The 22131-nt window shown below is 48.2% G+C and overlaps 1 protein-coding gene across 1 annotated transcript in view; it reads right to left on the reverse strand.

Moving 5' to 3' along the window:
* Positions 1–3179: 3179 nt before the first annotated feature.
* LOC128693642 (uncharacterized) overlaps positions 3180–22131 on the reverse strand; it is an 81657-nt gene continuing 62705 nt past the window's right edge. Inside the window, exons 2-4 of the mRNA XM_070082086.1 lie at positions 7145–7264; positions 6682–6889; positions 3180–3392 (exon numbers count right to left, since the gene is read on the reverse strand). Coding sequence (XP_069938187.1) covers positions 3302–3392; positions 6682–6889; positions 7145–7262 — 417 coding nt within the window. The 5' untranslated portion in view covers positions 7263–7264 and the 3' untranslated portion in view covers positions 3180–3301. The remainder of the gene's footprint in view (positions 3393–6681; positions 6890–7144; positions 7265–22131) is intronic.

Genomic DNA, 22131 nt, shown 5'->3' on the forward strand with positions numbered 1-22131 from the left:
AGCTGTTAGGTTTGGAATCCAGAACCAGCTCTCTCAAATCCAGAACGATGTGTTCGTAATGACAGCTTTTCCTGGTACTACACCTAGTATACACGATCCTCCATCGCCTTGTGAACTATCCAGAGGTGAAATTGTTCCACCTTTCCCAGTAACAAGGTCTGTTTGTGTATCAAAAGTCACTTGATAAGTATGTTTGGGGATGTGTTCATGTATCGAACACTGAACATGATAGGAACGCTGTGTTCACTGTCCTGTTGTTATCCAGGAGGGGAGAGAAAGCGATGTAAAAAAATGTCACTAGATGCATTTTGGTTGCTGCGTTATGCGAGAAAGATATCCCCGTATTGCAGAAGCCCAGCCTCTTCAATCTCGGTGCACGCAGAAGGAATAGTGCAGAGCGGCGTTGAAATTATAACGGAGAAAAATATAATATGTATGCATTTATGAATACGAGCATTTTCCTGTGCATGATCACGCATATGAAATGTATTTAACGATATAACGAAGATAAAAATTTCACTATGTTTAAACATAAAATGGTCACATCTGCTGCTGCACTCTTGAATTTCATTCTCCACCGTCGTCGAATGAGGAGTCAGCTTCTTGAAGGCTTGAAGCTCCTCCACTGAGGGCTCTAGAAGTTATCCCAGCCATTCCAGGATAATGGGAACGGGTCACAAGGCACGTGACTGCGAGGTCCTCGTAACGTACACAAGTCCTGAAAATCTGAAGCCGGTTGGATGAGACGTTCTCGAGTTATAAGCGACCTCTTAAAGGTCCTCTTAAGGGGATACGCAATTACATGAATAATGTCATGTCATTTTGTACTTATCATTCGGAATTATTACAGCTCCTGCGCATTGTGTACTTGTATTTGTCTGTTTTGACCAGGGTAGCACTGGACATGGTCAGTCAGTCATGCACAGTTGCGGAAAAAAGTTCCAGAACAGTCTCTCGTGGACAGAAATAATATCAGGCAACTCAACGTATTAAACAGAGGAGTCAAGACTATTTTTATGAGTTAATTGACGATGGTGACTGGTTGACAAAATTAACTGCTGGTACTTTCTGTCTGTCTATATAGAAATAGATTTATGAATGCATACATGAATTAATTACCATTCGAATATTATATCCAGTTTTATAAAAACATAAAAATTATTTGAAAAGGAGACTGAATATATTGTAAGAGAAGTATTATGATTGATAACAGGTCCGTAATCATTATACATCGGTCATATCTACTCAGGTAAAGCATAATTTTTATGGATGAGGTCCATATAATGTCTTAAGATTTCCACCCCACGGGTGCGGGGGGGGGTGGAAATCTTAAGCTCAAGTACTTTCACACGTCTCAGTGCGTCATCAGGAGCTGTGCAGTGTTGCAAGGTCAGCAACAAGAGAAAATGAGGGGAAGTTTTCTCAGAGTATGGTAACGTGGGTGGCACCCGCGAGGATCACTCTCTGAATCCCTGGTGCCACCCACGTCACCATACTGTGAAGAAACGTTCCCTTATTTTCTCCTGTTATTGCACTTGCAACATTGCACAGCTCCTGATGACACACTGACAAGTGTGAAGGTACTTCAGCTTAAGATTTACACCCCCGCCCCATCCCGTGGCTTGTCCTGCATTGTTAAGATCGCCTGTCTGCGATTGTTTTATGTATATATATATATATATATATATATATATATATATATATATATATATATATATATATATATATATATATATATATATATATTTACATGCAAATTAACAGTATTCTGTAACACATTATGTAGACCTCGTCCATCAAAATTATGCTTTATGTGAGTAGACTTGACTGATATATAATGATTACGGACCTGTTATCAATCATAATACTTCCCTTACAATTTATTCAGTCTCCTTTTCAAATGACTTTTATGTTTTTATAAAACTGGATATAATATCCGAATGGTAATTAATTCAAGTATGCATTCATAAATCTATATCTATATAGATTGACAGAAAGTACCAGCACGTAATTAATTCATGAAAATAGTCGTCTGTCTACTACGTCTCAGTTGCCTGATATTGCTGTCCAGGAGAGACTGTCTTGGAACTTTTTTCCCTAACTGTACATTGTATGTAAATGTTTAGTTTCTTTACTGGGCTAAAACGTTCCATTGTATATTCATTGTAAATTGTATTATGAAGTTTTTCGTGTTAGTTATTACTACGTTCACTGTTGAAATATTTCCGATAATTGTTGTAGTGAGTGAAATATAACTGAGGAAATGGAAGCCAGGTGTTTCACTTCCTTTCAGGATTTAAAGATTATCAACTACACGAGGGTCATTAAGACTGTGTGTCACCTGTTCACCACCACCAAAGGACACTTTAATTTCTAAAGTACCTGGAGTCTACCTGGAGGGTATTCCGGGGATCAACGCCCCCGCGGCCCGGTCCATGACCAGGCCTCCTGGTAAATCAGGGTCTGATCAGCTGGGACTAAAATAAACATCCAAGATAAAGAATCGCCTGAATAATATACATAATCTACATGGTTAGTTAGTTAATGAAGTTTCAAGCTTATCGACGACACGATGGTCATTAAAGGAGCACATACCCTCTTCCACCACCTCACAAGAGTAGTTGATTCCTTATAAAAGGGATTAAACTAAACTCTCAGCATATACACGCTGAGAGAAATACACCTCTCAGTGTATATAACCTGTATACATAAGACATAAATACAGCGAGAGGCAAATAAGACACAGATTTCACGTATGTTATTTTTATAATTATTATTATTATTATTCATGGGCAAGTTCATTACACCGCAAAATACAAATTTTGCTTCTGTCTATCATACATGATTTAATGTTTTTTTCTTTAATGTGTTTAGAGACAATGTGTTTAAAGCATCACATGAAATGTTCCATACGTCTCTTCGTTTTAATTTGTGTTTATGGAAATGGTGAGTGTTGAGGGACGGGGCAGTTGTTCATCGTGACTCAGTTTGTGGGTCCTGGGCGAAGGTAGGTGCGAGAGGCACTCCACTCCAGAGCAGCAAGAAACAGTGAAGAGACGAGAGACGGGAAGGAAAATGATGATAAATGCTTAGGAAAGGCAAGAAGGGATGGGAAACGGAGAGGGGAATTAATGGGAAACGATAAGAATAGGATGAGACGAGAAGATAACATCCAGCGTCCAGCAGGGTGTGTGTGTGTGTGTGTGTGTGTGTGTGTGTGTGTGTGTGTGTGTGTGTGTGTGTGTGTGTGTGTGTGTGTGTGTGTGTGTGTGTGTGTGTGTGTGTGTCCCTCAGCTCCACCTTAGCGTCGTCGACCTGTCTCCATCATGCGCATCAGCAGGTTGAGCGTGTTGTCCATGTTCTGGGCGCAGGAGGCTGACCCGGTGCACGACCTGAGGAACACAGGTCACGTCAGGTCAGGTCACCAGCAAAACTGGTTCATATTATGATATAAACTATATCATACACCTGCACTCTCACTCACCAGTGTTGCCACTACAGTGTCACTGCCACTACAGTGTCACCACCACTAGTGTCACTACCACTACAGTGTCACCACCACTACAGTGTCACCAATACAGTTTCACTACTACAGTGTCACCACTACTACAGTGTCACCACTACTACACTGTCACCACCACTTCAGTGTCACCACTACTACAGTGCCACCATTATAGTGCCACCACCTTTTCAGTGTCGCACCACTACAGTGTCACCACTACTGCAGTGTCACCATCACTACAGTGTCACCATCACTGTCATTAGTATCAGTTACCAGTAGTGTCAGTAGTATGTGACTCATACCAACCGTTACTGATTCACCGTCTCCCTGATTACTGACCGTTACTGAATGCCACTTGCCCTCCGGGCACGGCAGTTCTCGTCGAGACATAAGATAGAAGACAGGTCAGGCTTGGCACTCCTCCTTTAGTGCCAATAGTTACAACTTAACCAGCCGTCCGACGTGTTTTTACTTAATTCCAGCATTCGAACCCAACATGACATCATTACAGTGTCCCCATCACTACAGTGTCACCGCCACTACAGTGTCACCACCACTACAGTGTCACCACCACCAGAGTCACCACCACTACTGTGTCACCAGCACTATAGTGTCACCACCACTACAGTGTCACTATCACTACAGTGTCACCACCCCTGCAGTGTCGCATCATTACAGTGTCACCATCACTGCAGTGTCACCACCACTACAGTATCACCACCACTGCAGTGTCACCATCATTACAGTGTCACCACTACTACAGTGTAACCACTACTACAGTGTCACCACCACTACCACGTCACCACAACTACAGTGTCACCACAACTACAGTGTCACCACCCCTGCAGTGTCACCACCACTACAGTGTCACCACCACTGCAATGTCACCACCACTACAGTGTTGCACCACTACAGCGTCACCACCATTACACTGTCACCACCACTACAGTGTCGCATCACTACAGTGTCACTACCACTACAGTGTCACCACCACTACAGTGTCACCACTACTACAGTGTCACCACTACTGCAGTATCACCACCACTACAGTGTCACTACCACTACAGTGTCACCACCTCTACAGTGTCACCACCACTACAGTGTCACCACCACTATAATGTCACCACCACTACAGTGTCGCATCACTACAGTGTCACCACCACTACAGTGTCACCACCACGCAGTGTCACCACTACAATGTCACCACCACTACCGTGTCACCACCACTACAATGTCACCACCACTACAGTGTCACCACTACAATGTCACCACCACTACAATGTCACCACCACTACCGTGTCACCGCCACTACAATGTCACCACCACACAGTGTCACCACTACAATATCACCACCACTACAATGTCACCACCACTACAATGTCACCACCACTACAGTGTCACCACCACTACAGTATCACCACCACTACAGTGTCACCACCACTACAGTGTCACCACCACTACAGTGTCACCACCACTATAATGTCACCACCACTACAGTGTCGCATCACTACAGTGTCACCACCACTACAGTGTCACCACCACGCAGTGTCACCACTACAATGTCACCACCACTACCGTATCACCACCACTGCAATGTCACCATCACTACAGTGTCACCATTACAATGTCACCACCACTACAATGTCACCACCACTACCGTGTCACCACCACTACAATGTCACCACCACACAGTGTCACCACGACAATGTCACCACCACTACAATGTCACCACCACTACGATGTCATCACCACTACAGTGTCACCACCACTACAGTATCACCACCACTACAGTGTTACCACCACTGCAGTGTCACCACCACTACAGTGTCACCACCACTACAGTATCAACACCACTACAGTGTCACCACCACTACAGTGTCACCTCCACTGCAGTATCACCACCACTATTGTGTCACCACCACTACAGTGTCACCACCCCTTCAGTGTTGCACCACTACAGTGTCACCACCACTGCAGTATCACCACCACTACAGTGTTACCACCACTACATTGTCGCCATCACTAGTGTCACCAACCCTACAGTGTCACAACTACTGCAGTATCACCACCACTACAGTGTCACCACCACTACAGTGTCACCACCTCTACAGTGTCACTACCACTACAGTGTCACCACCACTACAATGTCACCACCACTACAGTGTCACCACTACTATAGTGTCACCACCTCTGCAGTGTCGCACCACTATAGTGTCACCACTACCGCAGTGTCATCATCACTATAGTGTCACCATCACTACAGTGTCACCACTACTACAGTGTCACCACCACTACAGTGTCACCACTACTTCAGTGTCACCACCACTAGCGTGTCACCACCACTACAGTGCACCACCACTACAGTGCCACCACTACTGAAGTGTCACCATCACTACAGTGTCACCATCATTACAGTGCCACCATTACTACACTGTCACCACTACTACAGTGACACCACCACTACAGTATCACCACTATTACAGTGTCACCACTACAATGTCACCACCCCTGCAGTGTCATCACTACTACAGTGTCACTATCACTACAGTGTCACCACCACTACAGAGTCACCATCACTATAGTGTCACAATCACTATTGTGTCACCACCACTGCAGTGTCACCAGTACAGTGCCAGCACCCATGCAGTGTTGCACCACTATAGTGTCACCACTACTACAGTGTCACCAAAACTACAGTGTCACTATCAATATAGTGTCACCATCACTACAGTGTCTGCACCATTTCACTGTAGCCACCACTATAGTGTCACCATTACTACAGTGTCACCAACACTACAGTATCACCATTACAGTGCCATCACCAATTCAGTGTTACCGCTACTACAATGTCAGTCACCACTATTACAGTGTCACTACCACTACAGTGTCACCATTACTGCAGAATCACCACCACTACAATGTCACCACCACTACAGTGTCACCACCACTACAGTGTCACCACCACTACAGTGTCACCACCACTACAGTGTCACCACCACTACAGTGTCACCACCACTACAGTGTCACCACTACTACAGTGTCACCACCACTACAGTGTCACCAACACAGTCGCTGACTAAACAACACAGAGATAATCACACACACAGTATGGAAGCAGCACACTACTGGTATGTCCAATTTTGTTACAAATCCTCATAAAAACTGTGAGAGTAACTCACCTGAGCGGTCGGTTCCACTCCTCGGCAGGGGCTACAACTTCTGCAGCCACGGGGTAGGACTCCTGCAGGAGGGCCGAGTCTCCCAGGTAACTCTGTGCGTGGCGGGACCTGAGGGAGGCGGGGACGTCCTGCAGGAGGCGCTGACGGAGGAAGCGGGGTCGGTCGAAGGCAGACCTCAACACTGGCTCTCCAGGCTTGCGATATTGACCTGTAGGGAAGATGTGGATCATTTTGAGGAGATTATTAACCCGGAGGGTTTAGTTTAGCTATTAAGGTCATGTCATCAACTGGCTTATTTCCACGGGGGTCCTTTGATCCTATTTCCCAGAACGCGACCCCTCCCCCACCTAACACCCAGGTACCTACTTACTGCTAGGTAAACAGGGAAACATACCGAAGGTCTCCTATATATACACGTATATATATAACGATGCTGTGCTGAAAATAATGAGAGAGAACTCACCCACGAAGTTCTGGAGTACTGCTGGATGGATGGTGATAGCGTGGGTGGCTGGTGTCACCATTATCACCACTAGTACGCCCATACACGCCCCCACCGCTGCACTCGCGAACACCACCATCACTGAAACATCATTATTATTATTATTATCATCATTATCATCATCATTATTATTATTATTATTATTATTATTAAGGAGCATCTACTGAAGGAGCACCTACTGCAGTAGCACCTATTGGAGCAGCTCCTAATGGAGCACCTGTTGAAGAAGCATCTATTGAAGTAGCACCTACTGGAGCAGCACCTAGTGGAGGACAACTACTGAAGGAACACCTACTAATGGAACACCTACAGGAGCACCTGTTGAAGAAGCACCTGCTGAAGGAGTAACTAATGAAGGGGCACCTGATGGAGCACCTTCTGAAATAGCACCTACGTACAAGGCTTCATATCACATGACTTGAACCAAATGAACGAGAAGGAAGCTGTATAACCAGTGTGGATGTCGCATATAAATAATTATGGATGTATATAAATCTGTGTGGATAGTGTATATGAATCAGTGTGGATGTTGCATGTACATCAGTTGGATATTGTATATAAATCAGTGTGGATGTTGCATGTAAATCAGTTGGATATTGTATATAAATCAGTGTGGATGTTGTATATAAATCAATGCAGATGTTAAGAATTCTGTAGTTACGACACGAAATAAATTAATTTTTATTGTAAGCGTAAAAAGCATTTCAACGTTAGATAATATTAGAAACAAAAGTTACAGATTATACTACGTTATTACAAATTTTAGAATATAGAAGAGAATCGCTTAGTTAAGGATTTAGAAATCTGAAAAAACACGTAAGTCGTATTAACATAATGTTTGTTGTGTTTAATGTGAGTCGTCAGTCGCTGGGAAAACACTGAGTGACGACGAGAAAAAAACGACATCGATACCATGCCTAACCCTTCTAGGGTAGGGTAGGTGCCTGAGCCCGAGCCTTTAGCTCATAAGACTGTCATTCCCATTAGCCCCCTTGGGGCGGGGATGGCGGACCAGAGAGGCCTAGCTTGTGGCTAGGCCTGGGGACAGTTGGTCCCAAAGATGAGGAGGTACTTGTGCCTCCTCCCGTGGGAGACTTAGGTCTCAGACACTCCATAGAGAGGGAGCCAAGGCCGGGCCACCACTTGGAAAAGGCCCGGGCCGGGAGAATACCGGCTAATCTTTAATAATAATAATAATAATAAAAAAAAACGAGGCTGTGAATATAGCAGCTGCTGCAGCCTGGAACTACCAGGAAGAGAAGCTTTTAGTTGGAAACTCTGTAAATGAGCCATGAGGTGGTGGGTTCAAGTGTCAGTGGTGGTGGTGGGTCAGGGTGTGGCTTCGTGTCAGTGGTTATGGCTCAGGGAGTGGCTGAAAGTGCCAGTGGTGATAGCACAGGGTGTGGCTGAAAGTGTCAGTGGTGGTGGATCAGGGTGTAGCTTCAAGTGTCAGTGGTGGCGGCTCAGGGTGTAGCTTCAAGTGTGAGTGGTAGTGTCTCAGGGTGTAGATTCAAGTGTCAGTGGTGGTGGCTCAGGGTGTAGCTTCAAGTGTCAGTGGTGGCGGCTGAGGGTGTATCTTCAAGTGTCAGTGGTGGTGGCTCAGGGTGTAGCTTCAAGTGTCAGTGGTGGTGGCTCAGGGTGTATCTTCAAGTGTCAGTGGTGGTGGCTCAGGGTGTAGTTTCAAGTGTCAGTGGTGGTGGCTCAGGGTGTAGTTTCAAGTGTCAGTGGTGGTGGCTCAGGGTGTAGTTTCAAGTGTCAGTGGTGGTGGCTCAGGGTGTAGTTTCAAGTGTCAGTGGTGGTGGCTCAGGGTGTAGTTTCAAGTGTCAGTGGTGGTGGCTCAGGGTGTATCTTCAAGTGTCAGTGGTGGTGGCTCAGGGTGTAGCTTCAAGTGTCAGTGGTGGTGGCTCAGGGTGTATCTTCAAGTGTCAGTGGTGGTGGCTCAGGGTGTAGTTTCAAGTGTCAGTGGTGGCGGCTCAGGGTGTAGTTTCAAGTGTCAGTGGTGGTGGCTCAGGGTGTAGTTTCAAGTGTCAGTGGTGGTGGCTCAGGGTGTATCTTCAAGTGTCAGTGGTGGTGCCTCAGGGTGTATCTTCAAGTGTCAGTGGTGGTGGCTCAGGGTGTAGCTTCAAGTGTCAGTGGTGGCGGCTCAGGGTGTAGCTTCAAGTGTCAGTGGTAGTGTCTCAGGGTGTATCTTCAAGTGTCAGTGGTGGTGGCTCAGGGTGTAGCTTCAAGTGTCAGTGGTGGTGGCTCAGGGTGTAGCTTCAAGTGTCAGTGGTAGTGTCTCAGGGTGTATCTTCAAGTGTCAGTGGTGGTGGCTCAGGGTGTAGTTTCAAGTGTCAGTGGTGGTGGCTCAGGGTGTAGTTTCAAGTGTCAGTGGTGGTGTCTCAGGGTGTATCTTCAAGTGTCAGTGGTAGTGTCTTAGGGTGTATCTTCAAGTGTCAGTGGTGGCGGCTCAGGGTGTATCTTCAAGTGTCAGTGGTAGTGTCTCAGGGTGTATCTTCAAGTGTCAGTGGTGGTGGCTCAGGGTGTAGCTTCAAGTGTCAGTGGTGGTGGCTCAGGGTGTAGCTTCAAGTGTCAGTGGTAGTATCTCAGGGTGTAGCTTCAAGTGTCAGTGGTGGTGGCTCAGGGTGTATCTTCAAGTGTCAGTGGTGGTGGCTCAGGGTGTATCTTCAAGTGTCAGTGGTGGTGGCTCAGGGTGTAGCTTCAAGTGTCAGTGGTGGCGGCTCAGGGTGTAGCTTCAAGTGTCAGTGGTGGTGGCTCAGGGTGTATCTTCAAGTGTCAGTGGTAGTGTCTCAGGGTGCATCTTCAAGTGTCAGTGGTAGTGTCTCAGGGTGTAGCTTCAAGTGTCAGTGGTGGTGGCTCAGGGTGTATCTTCAAGTGTCAGTGGTGGTGGCTCAGGGTGTAGCTTCAAGTGTCAGTGGTGCCTCAGGGTGTATCTTCAAGTGTCAGTGGTGGTGGCTCAGGGTGTAGCTTCAAGTGTCAGTGGTGGTGGCTCAGGGTGTATCTTCAAGTGTCAGTGGTGGTGGCTCAGGGTGTAGTTTCAAGTGTCAGTGGTGGTGGCTCAGGGTGTATCTTCAAGTGTCAGTGGTGGTGGCTCAGGGTGTAGTTTCAAGTGTCAGTGGTGGTGGCTCAGGGTGTAGCTTCAAGTGTCAGTGGTGGTGGCTCAGGGTGTAGCTTCAAGTGTCAGTGGTGGTGGCTCAGGGTGTAGCTTCAAGTGTCAGTGGTGGTGGCTCAGGGTGTATCTTCAAGTGTCAGTGGTGGTGGCTCAGGGTGTAGTTTCAAGTGTCAGTGGTGGTGGCTCAGGGTGTAGCTTCAAGTGTCAGTGGTGATGGCTCAGGGTGTAGTTTCAAGTGTCAGTGGTGGTGGCTCAGGGTGTAGCTTCAAGTGTCAGTGGTGGTGGCTCAGGGTGTAGCTTGAAGTGTCAGTGGTGGTGGTGGTTCAGGGTGTAGCTTCAAGTGTCAGTGGTGGTGGCTTAGGGTGTAGCTTGAAGTGTCAGTGGTGGTGGCTCAGGGTGTAGCTTGAAGTGTCAGTGGTGGTGGTTCAGGGTGTAGCTTCAAGTGTCAGTGGTGGTGGCTCAAGGTGTAGCTTCAAGAGTCAGTGGTGGTGGTTCTGGGTGTAGCTTCAAGTGTCAGTGGTGGTGGTTCAGGGTGTAGCTTCAAGTGTCAGTGGTGGTGGCTCAGGGTGTAGCTTCAAGTGTCAGTGGTGGTGGCTCAGGGTGTAGCTTCAAGTGTCAGTGATAGTGTCTCAGGGTGTAGCTTCAAGTGTCAGTGGTGATGGCTCAGGGTGTAGCTTAAAGTGTCAGTGGTGGTGGCTCAGGGTGTAGCTTCAAGTGTCAGTGGTGGTGGCTCAGGGTGTAGCTTCAAGTGTCAGTGGTGGTGTCTCAGGGTGTAGCTTCAAGTGTCAGTGGTGGTGGCTCAGGGTGTAGCTTCAAGTGTCAGTGGTGGTGGCTCAGGGTGTAGCTTCAAGTGTCAGTGGTGGTGGCTCAGGGTGTAGCTTCAAGTGTCAGTGGTGGTGGCTCAGGGTGTAGCTTCAAGTGTCAGTGGTGGTGGCTCAGGGTGTATCTTCAAGTGTCAGTGGTGGTGGCTCAGGGTGTATCTTCAAGTGTCAGTGGTGGTGGCTCAGGGTGTAGCTTCAAGTGTCAGTGGTGGCGGCTCAGGGTGTAGCTTCAAGTGTCAGTGGTGGTGGCTCAGGGTGTATCTTCAAGTGTCAGTGGTAGTGTCTCAGGGTGCATCTTCAAGTGTCAGTGGTAGTGTCTCAGGGTGTAGCTTCAAGTGTCAGTGGTGGTGGCTCAGGGTGTATCTTCAAGTGTCAGTGGTGGTGGCTCAGGGTGTAGCTTCAAGTGTCAGTGGTGGTGGCTCAGGGTGTATCTTCAAGTGTCAGTGGTGGTGGCTCAGGGTGTAGCTTCAAGTGTCAGTGGTGGTGGCTCAGGGTGTATCTTCAAGTGTCAGTGGTGGTGGCTGAGGGTGTAGTTTCAAGTGTCAGTGGTGGTGGCTCAGGGTGTATCTTCAAGTGTCAGTGGTGGTGGCTCAGGGTGTAGTTTCAAGTGTCAGTGGTGGTGGCTCAGGGTGTAGCTTCAAGTGTCAGTGGTCGTGGCTCAGGGTGTAGCTTCAAGTGTCAGTGGTGGTGGCTCAGGGTGTAGCTTCAAGTGTCAGTGGTGGTGGCTCAGGGTGTATCTTCAAGTGTCAGTGGTGGTGGCTCAGGGTGTAGTTTCAAGTGTCAGTGGTGGTGGCTCAGGGTGTAGCTTCAAGTGTCAGTGGTGATGGCTCAGGGTGTAGTTTCAAGTGTCAGTGGTGGTGGCTCAGGGTGTAGCTTCAAGTGTCAGTGGTGGTGGCTCAGGGTGTAGCTTGAAGTGTCAGTGGTGGTGGTGGTTCAGGGTGTAGCTTCAAGTGTCAGTGGTGGTGGCTTAGGGTGTAGCTTGAAGTGTCAGTGGTGGTGGCTCAGGGTGTAGCTTGAAGTGTCAGTGGTGGTGGTTCAGGGTGTAGCTTCAAGTGTCAGTGGTGGTGGCTCAAGGTGTAGCTTCAAGAGTCAGTGGTGGTGGTTCTGGGTGTAGCTTCAAGTGTCAGTGGTGGTGGTTCAGGGTGTAGCTTCAAGTGTCAGTGGTGGTGGCTCAGGGTGTAGCTTCAAGTGTCAGTGGTGGTGGCTCAGGGTGTAGCTTCAAGTGTCAGTGATAGTGTCTCAGGGTGTAGCTTCAAGTGTCAGTGGTGGTGGCTCAGGGTGTAGCTTAAAGTGTCAGTGGTGGTGGCTCAGGGTGTAGCTTCAAGTGTCAGTGGTGGTGGCTCAGGGTGTAGCTTCAAGTGGCAGTGGTGGTGTCTCAGGGTGTAGCTTCAAGTGTCAGTGGTGGTGGCTCAGGGTGTAGCTTCAAGTGTCAGTGGTGGTGGCTCAGGGTGTAGCTTCAAGTGTCAGTGGTGGTGGCTCAGGGTGTAGCTTCAAGTGTCAGTGGTGGTGGCTCAGGGTGTAGCTTCAAGTGTCAGTGGTGGTGGCTCAGGGTGTAGCTTGAAGTGTCAGTGGTGGTGGCTCAGGGTGTAGCTTGAAGTGTCAGTGGTGGTGGCTCAGGGTGTAGCTTCAAGTGTCAGTGGTGGTGGCTCAGGGTGTAGCTTGAAGTGTCAGTGGTGGTGGTTCAGGGTGTAGCTTGAAATGTCAGTGGTGGTGGTTCAGGGTGTAGCTTGAAGTGTCAGTGGTGGTGGCTCAGGGTGTAGCTTGAAGTGTCAGTGGTAGTGTCTCAGGGTGTAGCTTGAAGTGTCAGTGGTGGTGGCTCAGGGTGTAGCTTCAAGTGTCAGTGGTGGTGGCTCAGGGTGTAGCTTCAAGTGTCAGTGGTAGTGTCTCAGGGTGTAGCTTGAAGTGTCAGTGGTGGTGGCTCAGGGTGTAGCTTCAAGTGTCAGTGGTGGTGGCTCAGGGTGTAGCTTGAAGTGTCAGTGGTGGTGGCTCAGGGTGTAGCTTGAAGTGTCAGTGGTAGTGTCTCAGGGTGTAGCTTGAAGTGTCAGTGGTGGTGGCTCAGGGTGTAGCTTCAAGTGTCAGTGGTGGTGGCTCAGGGTGTAGCTTGAAGTGTCAGTGGTGGTGGCTCAGGGTGTAGCTTCAAGTGTCAGTGGTGGTGGCTCAGGGTGTAGCTTCAAGTGTCAGTGGTAGTGTCTCAGGGTGTAGCTTGAAGTGTCAGTGGTAGTGTCTCAGCGTGTAGCTTGAAGTGTCAGTGGTGGTGGCTCAGGGTTTAGCTTCCTGTGTCAGTGGTGGTGGCTCAGGGTGTAGCTTGAAGTGTCAGTGGTAGTGTCTCAGGGTGTAGCTTGAAGTGTCAGTGGTGGTGGCTCAGGGTGTAGCTTGAAGTGTCAGTGGTGGTGGCTCAGGGTGTAGCTTGAAGTGTCAGTGGTAGTGTCTCAGGGTGTACCTTGAAGTGTCAGTGGTAGTGTCTCAGGGTGTAGCTTGAAGTGTCAGTGGTGGTGGCTCAGGGTGTAGCTTCAAGTGTCAATGGTGGTGGCTCAGGGTGTAGCTTCAAGTGTCAGTGGTAGTGTCTCAGGGTGTAGCTTGAAGTGTCAGTGGTGGTGGCTCAGGGTGTAGCTTCAAGTGTCAGTGGTGGTGGCTCAGGGTTTAGCTTGAAGTGTCAGTGGTGGTGGCTCAGGGTGTAGCTTGAAGTGTCAGTGGTGGTGGCTCAGGGTGTAGCTTCAAGTGTCAGTGGTGGTGGCTCAGGGTGTAGCTTGAAGTGTCAGTGGTAGAGTCTCAGGGTGTAGCTTGAAGTGTCAGTGGTAGTGTCTCAGGGTGTAGCTTGAAGTGTCAGTGGTGGTGGCTCTGGGTGTAGCTTCAAGTGTCAGTGGTGTTGGCTCAGGGTGTAGCTTCAAGTGTCAGTGGTGGTGGCTCAGGGTGTATCTTCAAGTGTCAGTGGTGGTGGCTCTGGGTGTAGCTTCAAGTGTCAGTGGTAGTGTCTCAGGGTTTAGCTTCAAGTGTCAGTGGTGGTGGCTCAGGGTGTAGCTTCAAGTGTCAGTGGTGGTGGCTCTGGGTGTAGCTTCAAGTGTCAGTGGTAGTGTCTCAGGGTGTAGCTTGAAGTGTCAGTGGTGGTGGCTCTGGGTGTAGCTTCAAGTGTCAGTGGTAGTGTCTCAGGGTGTAGCTTCAAGTGTCAGTTGTGGTGGCTCAGGGTGTAGCTTCAAGTGTCAGTGGTGGTGGCTCAGGGTGTAGCTTCAAGTGTCAGTGGTAGTGTCTCAGGGTGTAGCTTCAAGTGTCAGTGGTGGTGGCTCAGGGTGTAGCTTCAAGTGTCAGTGGTGGTGGCTTAGGGTGTAGCTTCAAGTGTCAGTGGTGGTGGCTCAGGGTGTAGCTTCAAGTGTCAGTGGTAGTGTCTCAGGGTGTAGGTTCAAGTGTCAGTGGTGGTGGCTCAGGGTGTAGCTTCAAGTGTCAGTGGTGGTGGCTCAGGGTGTAGCTTCAAGTGTCAGTGGTGGTGGCTCAGGGTGTAGCTTCAAGTGTCAGTGGTGGTGGCTCAGGGTGTATCTTCAAGTGTCAGTGGTGGTGGCTCAGGGTGTAGCTTCAAGTGTCAGTGGTGGTGGCTCAGGGTGTAGCTTCAAGTGTCAGTGGTTGTGGCTCAGGGTGTAGCTTCAAGTGTCAGTGGTGGTGGCTCAGGGTGTAGCTTCAAGTGTCAGTGGTGGTGGCTCAGGGTGTAGCTTCAAGTGTCAGTGGTGGTGGCTCAGGGTGTAGCTTCAAGTGTCAGTGGTAGTGTCTCAGGGTGTAGGTTCAAGTGTCAGTGGTGGTGGCTCAGGGTGTAGCTTCAAGTGTCAGTGGTGGTGGCTCAGGGTGTAGCTTCAAGTGTCAGTGGTGGTGGCTCAGGGTGTAGCTTCAAGTGTCAGTGGTGGTGGCTCAGGGTGTATCTTCAAGTGTCAGTGGTGGTGGCTCAGGGTGTAGCTTCAAGTGTCAGTGGTGGTGGCTCAGGGTGTAGCTTCAAGTGTCAGTGACGTTTAGTGTGTTATTGTTGATATTTAAAAGCACACATGTGATATTGATATTTTAAAAGTATTGGCCTTTTGTTCACCGATACCGTAAAAATAACACTGATATTGATACACTGATATTGATACACTGATGTTGATACACTGATGTTGATACACTGATGATGATACACTGATGTTGATACACTGATGTTGATACACTGATGATGATACACTGATGATGATACACTGATGTTGATACACTGATGTTGATACACTGATGTTGATACACTGATGTTGATACACTGATGTTGGTACACTGATGTTGGTACACTGATGTTGATACACTGATGATGATACACTGATGATGATACACTGATGATGATATACTGATGATGATACACTGATGATGATACACTGATGATTATACACTGATGATGATACACTGATGATGATACACTGATGTTGATACACTGATGTTGATACACTGATGTTGATACACTGATGTTGATACACTGATGATGATACACTGATGATGATACACTGATGTTGATACACTGATGTTGATACCCTGATGATGATACACTGATGATGATACACTGATGATGATACACTGATGTTGATACACTGATGTTGATACATTGATGTTGGTACACTGATGTTGATACACTGATGATGATACACTGATGATGATACACTGATGATGATACACTGATGATGATACACTGATGATGATACACTGATGATGATACACTGATGATGATACACTGATGATGATACACTGATGATGATACACTGATGATGATACACTGATGATGATACACTGATGTTGATACACTGATGATGATACGCTGATGTTGATACACTGATGATGATACACTGATGTTGATACACTGATGATGATACACTGATGATGATACACTGATGATGATACACTGATGATGATACACTGATGATGATACACTGATGATGATACACTGATGTTGATACACTGATGATGATACACTGATGATGATACACTGATGATGATACACTGATGATGATACACTGATGATGATACACTGATATTGATACACTGATGATGATACACTGATGTTGATACACTGATGATGATACACTGATGATGATACACTGATGATGATACACTGATGATGATACACTGATGTTGATACACTGATGATGATACACTGATGATGATACACTGATGTTGATACACTGATGATGATACACTGATGATGATACACTGATGATGATACACTGATGATGATACACTGATGATGATATACTGATGATGATACACTGATGATGATACACTGAAGTTGATACACTGATGTTGATACACTGATGATGATACACTGATGTTGATACACTGATGATGATACACTGATGTTGGTACACTGATGTTGATACACTGATGATGATACACTGATGATGATACACTGATGTTGATACACTGATGATGATACACTGATGTTGATACACTGATGTTGATACACTGATGTTGATACACTGATGTTGATACACTGATGATGATACACTGATGATGATACACTGATGTTGATACACTGATGTTGATACACTGATGATGATACACTGATGTTGATACACTGATGTTGATACACTGATGTTGATACACTGATGATGATACACTGATGTTGGTACACTGATGTTCATACACTGATGTTGATACACTGATGATGATACACTGATGTTGATACACTGATGATGATACACTGATGATGATACACTGATGTTGATACACTGATGATGATACACTGATGTTGGTACACTGATGTTGATACACTGATGTTGATACACTGATGTTGATACACTGATGATGATACACTGATGTTGGTACACTGATGTTCATACACTGATGTTGATACACTGATGATGATACACTGATGTTGATACACTAATGATGATACACTGATGATGATACACTGATGTTGATACACTGATGTTGATACACTGATGATGATACACTGATGTTGGTACACTGATGTTGATACACTGATGTTGATACACTGATGTTGATACACTGATGATGATACACTGATGATGATACACTGATGTTCTTACACTGATGTTGATACTCTGATGTTGATACACTGATGTTGATACACTGATGATGATACACTGATGTTGGTACACTGATGTTGATACACTGATGTTGATACACTGATGTTGATACACTGATGATGATACACTGATGTTGATACACTGATGTTGATACACTGATGTTGATACACTGATGTTGATACACTGATGTTGATACACTGATGTTGATACACTGATGATGATACACTGATGTTGATACACTGATGTTGATACACTGATGTTGATACACTGATGATGATACACTGATGTTGATACACTGATGATGATACACTGATGTTGATACACTGATGTTGATACACTGATGTTGATACACTGATGATGATACACTGATGATGATACACTGATGTTGTTACACTGATGATGATACACTGATGTTGATACACTGATGATGATACACTGATGTTGATACACTGATGTTGATACACTGATGATGATACACTGATGTTGATACACTGATGATGATACACTGATGTTGATACACTGATGTTGATACACTGATGTTGATACACTGATGATGATACACTGATGATGATACACTGATGTTGTTACACTGATGATGATACACTGATGTTGATACACTGATGATGATACACTGATGATGATACACTGATGTTGATACACTGATGATGATACACTGATGTTGATACACTGATGATGATACACTGATGTTGATACACTGATGATGATACACTGATGTTGATACACTGATGTTGATACACTGATGTTGATACACTGATGTTGATACACTGATATTGATACACTGATGATGATACACTGATGATATATTGTTTCTAAATATGAAACTCATTCAAATAAGCGAGTCATCATGACGATTGTTTTTCTCTTCCGACGTCCACACTCCCCCCTCCCCCCTGGGCTTGGGAGGGGGAGAGTGGAGGGTGAGATTGGAGGGGGTTAGGGGAGGGGGAGAGGGGCCCTAATACCACCCACTCATCCCACATCCACCGACCCTTCGAAATTATTTTTCTTTTCCAAGGGAAATTTTGGCCCCAAAAAAACGAGAAATCACACCACATTATCAAATATGCTTGCTAGCGTCTAGTGTACTGTGCATGGAAACCACGGAATGGGTGGGGTTGGAACCCATGGCAGGCGAGTCCTAGAACTTACAGGCCAATGCGTTAACCACTAGGCCAGCTTGCTCTAAGAAGATTCATCCAAATAGGTATATTTCTATACCGCATAGGGAGGTTAGCATGGGCCACCACTGTGACCACAAATGCAAGTGTTTACAGATGAATCCCACACCAGCCTGGTTTGTTTTTCAGTCGTGTTATCGTGATTTCGTGAGTACTAACCACAAGGATTTACATTTAGACTATTTCAAGCCATTACATATACGAAATATGCTGTAATCAGAGTCCATAAGATACACAACATTCATCGAGCTCCTGCAGAGGGCTGGTTCAACCCCACCACCTGCAGAGGGCTGGTTCAACCCCACCACCTGCAGAGGGCTGGTTCAACCCTACCTCCTGCAGAGGGCTGGTTCAACCCCACCACCTGCAGAGGGCTGGTTCAACCCTACCACCTGCAGAGGGCTGGTTCAACCCTACCTCCTGCAGAGGGCTGGTTCAACCCTGCAGAGGGCTGGTTCAACCCTACCACCTGCAGAGGGCTGGTTCAACCCTACCACCTGCAGAGGGCTCTGGTTCAACCCTACACCACCTGCAGAGGGCTGGTTCAACCCTACCTCCTGCAGAGGGCTGGTTCAACCCCACCACCTGCAGAGGGCTGGTTCAACCCTACCACCTGCAGAGGGCTGGTTCAACCCTACCACCTGCAGAGGTCTGGTTCAACCCCACCACCTGCAGAGGTCTGGTTCAACCCCACCACCTGCAGAGGTCTGGTTCAACCCCACCACCTGCAGAGGTCTGGTTCAACCCCACCACCTGCAGAGGGCTGGTTCAACCCTACCACCTGCAGAGGTCTGGTTCAACCCCACCACCTGCAGAGGGCTGGTTCAACCCTACCACCTGCAGAGGTCTGGTTCAACCCCACCACCTGCAGAGGGCTGGTTCAACCCCACCACCTGCAGAGGTCTAGTTCAACCCCACCACCTGCAGAGGGCTGGTTCAACCCCACCACCTGCAGAGGGCTGGTTCAACCCCACCACCTGCAGAGGTCTGGTTCAACCCCACCACCTGCAGAGGTCTGGTTCAACCCCACCACCTGCAGAGGTCTGGTTCAACCCCACCACCTGCAGAGATCTGGTTCAACCCCACCACCTGCAGAGGTCTGGTTCAACCCCACCACCTGCAGAGGGCTGGTTCAACCCCACCACCTGCAGAGGTCTGGTTCAACCCCACCACCTGCAGAGGGCTGGTTCAACCCCACCACCTGCAGAGGGCTGGTTCAACCCCACCACCTGCAGAGGTCTGGTTCAACCCCACCACCTGCAGAGGGCTGGTTCAACCCCACCACCTGCAGAGGGCTGGTTCAACCCCACCACCTGCAGAGGGCTGGTTCAACCCCACCACCTGCAGAGGGCTGGTTCAACCCCACCACCTGCAGAGGGCTGGTTCAACCCCACCACCTGCAGAGGGCTGATTCAACCCCACCACCTGCAGAGGGCTGATTCAACCTCACCACCTGCAGAGGGCTGGTTCAACCCCACCACCTGCAGAGGCCTGGCACAACCCCACCACCTGCAGAGGCCTGGTACAACCCCACCACCACGGCTTTCACATCAACCTCCCATTTAATAAAAATCATCGACCTTCAATTAAAAAACCAAACCGGTCGCGTCAGGGATCAACTCATTCCAGTTTCCGTTTTTTTTTCGCAGGACGATTAAACTTATTAGAGGAAAACAGAGAGGAGATTGTTTACCTTTCTGGCCCCCTCACCCTAATTTAGGACTCTAGTGGGGTCCTCTGTTAGGACTCCAGCCTCACAGCTGATTAATTATGTGTCCATCCAGCTGGTGAGGTTGTCACTCTCTAAATATACAACCTGCATCATTCTGGCCCCGCGGATCTAAATATATAGCCAGAGAATATATTAAGTTCATTGAAAAGGTCAAAGCTTTTGTTGGCGAGAGGGAGGAGTGTGGGAGAGATTGGGGAGTGTTGGGGATGGAGGGAGGGAGGAGTGTGCTGGAAGAAGAGAGAGAGAGAGAGAGAGAGAGAGAGAGAGAGAGAGAGAGAGAGAGAGAGAAACAGAGAATGCATTAATTCCCGTCCTTCACTTGTGATGCAAATTCATAAATGTATCTCCCTCACACCCCCTCCATCACACTCCCTCCATCACACTCCCTCCATCACACTCCCTCCATCACACTCCCTCCATCACACCCCCTCCATCACACTCCCTCCATCACACTCCCTCCATCACACTCCCTCCATCACACTCCCTCCATCACACTCCCTCCATCACACTCCCTCCATCACACTCCCTCCATCACACTCCCTCCATCACACTCCATCACACTCCATCACACTCCCTCCATCACACTCCCTCCATCACACTCCCTCCATCCATCACACTCCCTCCATCACACTCCCTCCATCACACTCCCTCCATCACACTCCCTCCATCACACCCCCTCCATCACACTCCCTCCATCACACTCCCTCCATCACACTCCCTCCATCACACTCCCTCCATCACACTCCCTCCATCACACTCCCTCCATCACACTCCCTCCATCACACTCCCTCCATCACACTCCCTCCATCACACTCCCTCCATCACACTCCCTCCATCACACTCCCTCCATCACACTCCCTCCATCACACTCCCTCCATCACACTCCCTCCATCACACCCCCTCCATCACACTCCCTCCATCACACTCCCTCCATCACACTCCCTCCATCACACTCCCTCCCTCCATCACACTCCCTCCATCACACTCCCTCCATCACACTCCCTCCATCACACTCCCTCCATCACACTCCCTCCATCACACTCCCTCCATCACACTCCCTCCATCACACTCCCTCCATCACACTCCCTCCATCACACTCCCTCCATCACACTCCCTCCATCACACTCCCTCCATCACACTCCCTCCATCACACTCCCTCCATCACACTCCCTCCATCACACTCCCTCCATCACACTCACTCCATCACACTCCCTCCATCACACTCCCTCCATCACACTCCCTCCATCACACTCCCTCCATCACACTCCCTCCATCACACTCCCTCCATCACACTCCCTCACACTCCCTCCATCACACTCCCTCCATCACACTCCCTCCATCACACTCCCTCCATCACACTCCCTCCATCACACTCCCTCCATCACACTCCCTCCATCACACTCCCTCCATCACACACTCCCTCCATCACACTCCCTCCATCACACTCCCTCCATCACACTCCCTCCATCACACTCCCTCCATCACACTCCCTCCATCACACTCCCTCCATCACACTCCCTCCATCACACTCCCTCCATCACACTCCCTCCATCACACTCCCTCCATCACACTCCCTCCATCACACTCCCTCCATCACACTCCCTCCATCACACTCCCTCCATCACACTCCCTCCAACACACTCCCTCCATCACACTCCCTCCCTCCATCACACTCCCTCCATCACACTCTCTCCATCACACTCCCTCCATCACACTCCCTCCATCACACTCCCTCCATCACACTCCCTCCATCACACTCCCTCCATCACACTCCCTCCATCACACTCCCTCCATCACACTCCCTCCATCACACTCCCTCCATCACACTCCCTCCATCACACTCCCTCCATCACACTCCCTCCATCACACTCCCTCCATCACACTCCCTCCATCACACTCCCTCCATCACACTCCCACACTCCATCACACTCCCTCCATCACACTCCCTCCATCACACTCCCTCCATCACACTCCCTCCATCACACTCCCTCCATCACACTCCCTCCATCACACTCCCTCCATCACACTCCCTCCATCACACTC

This window comes from Cherax quadricarinatus, chromosome 6, assembly GCF_038502225.1.
Source record: "Cherax quadricarinatus isolate ZL_2023a chromosome 6, ASM3850222v1, whole genome shotgun sequence".
Classification (NCBI taxonomy): Eukaryota; Metazoa; Arthropoda; class Malacostraca; order Decapoda; family Parastacidae; genus Cherax; species Cherax quadricarinatus.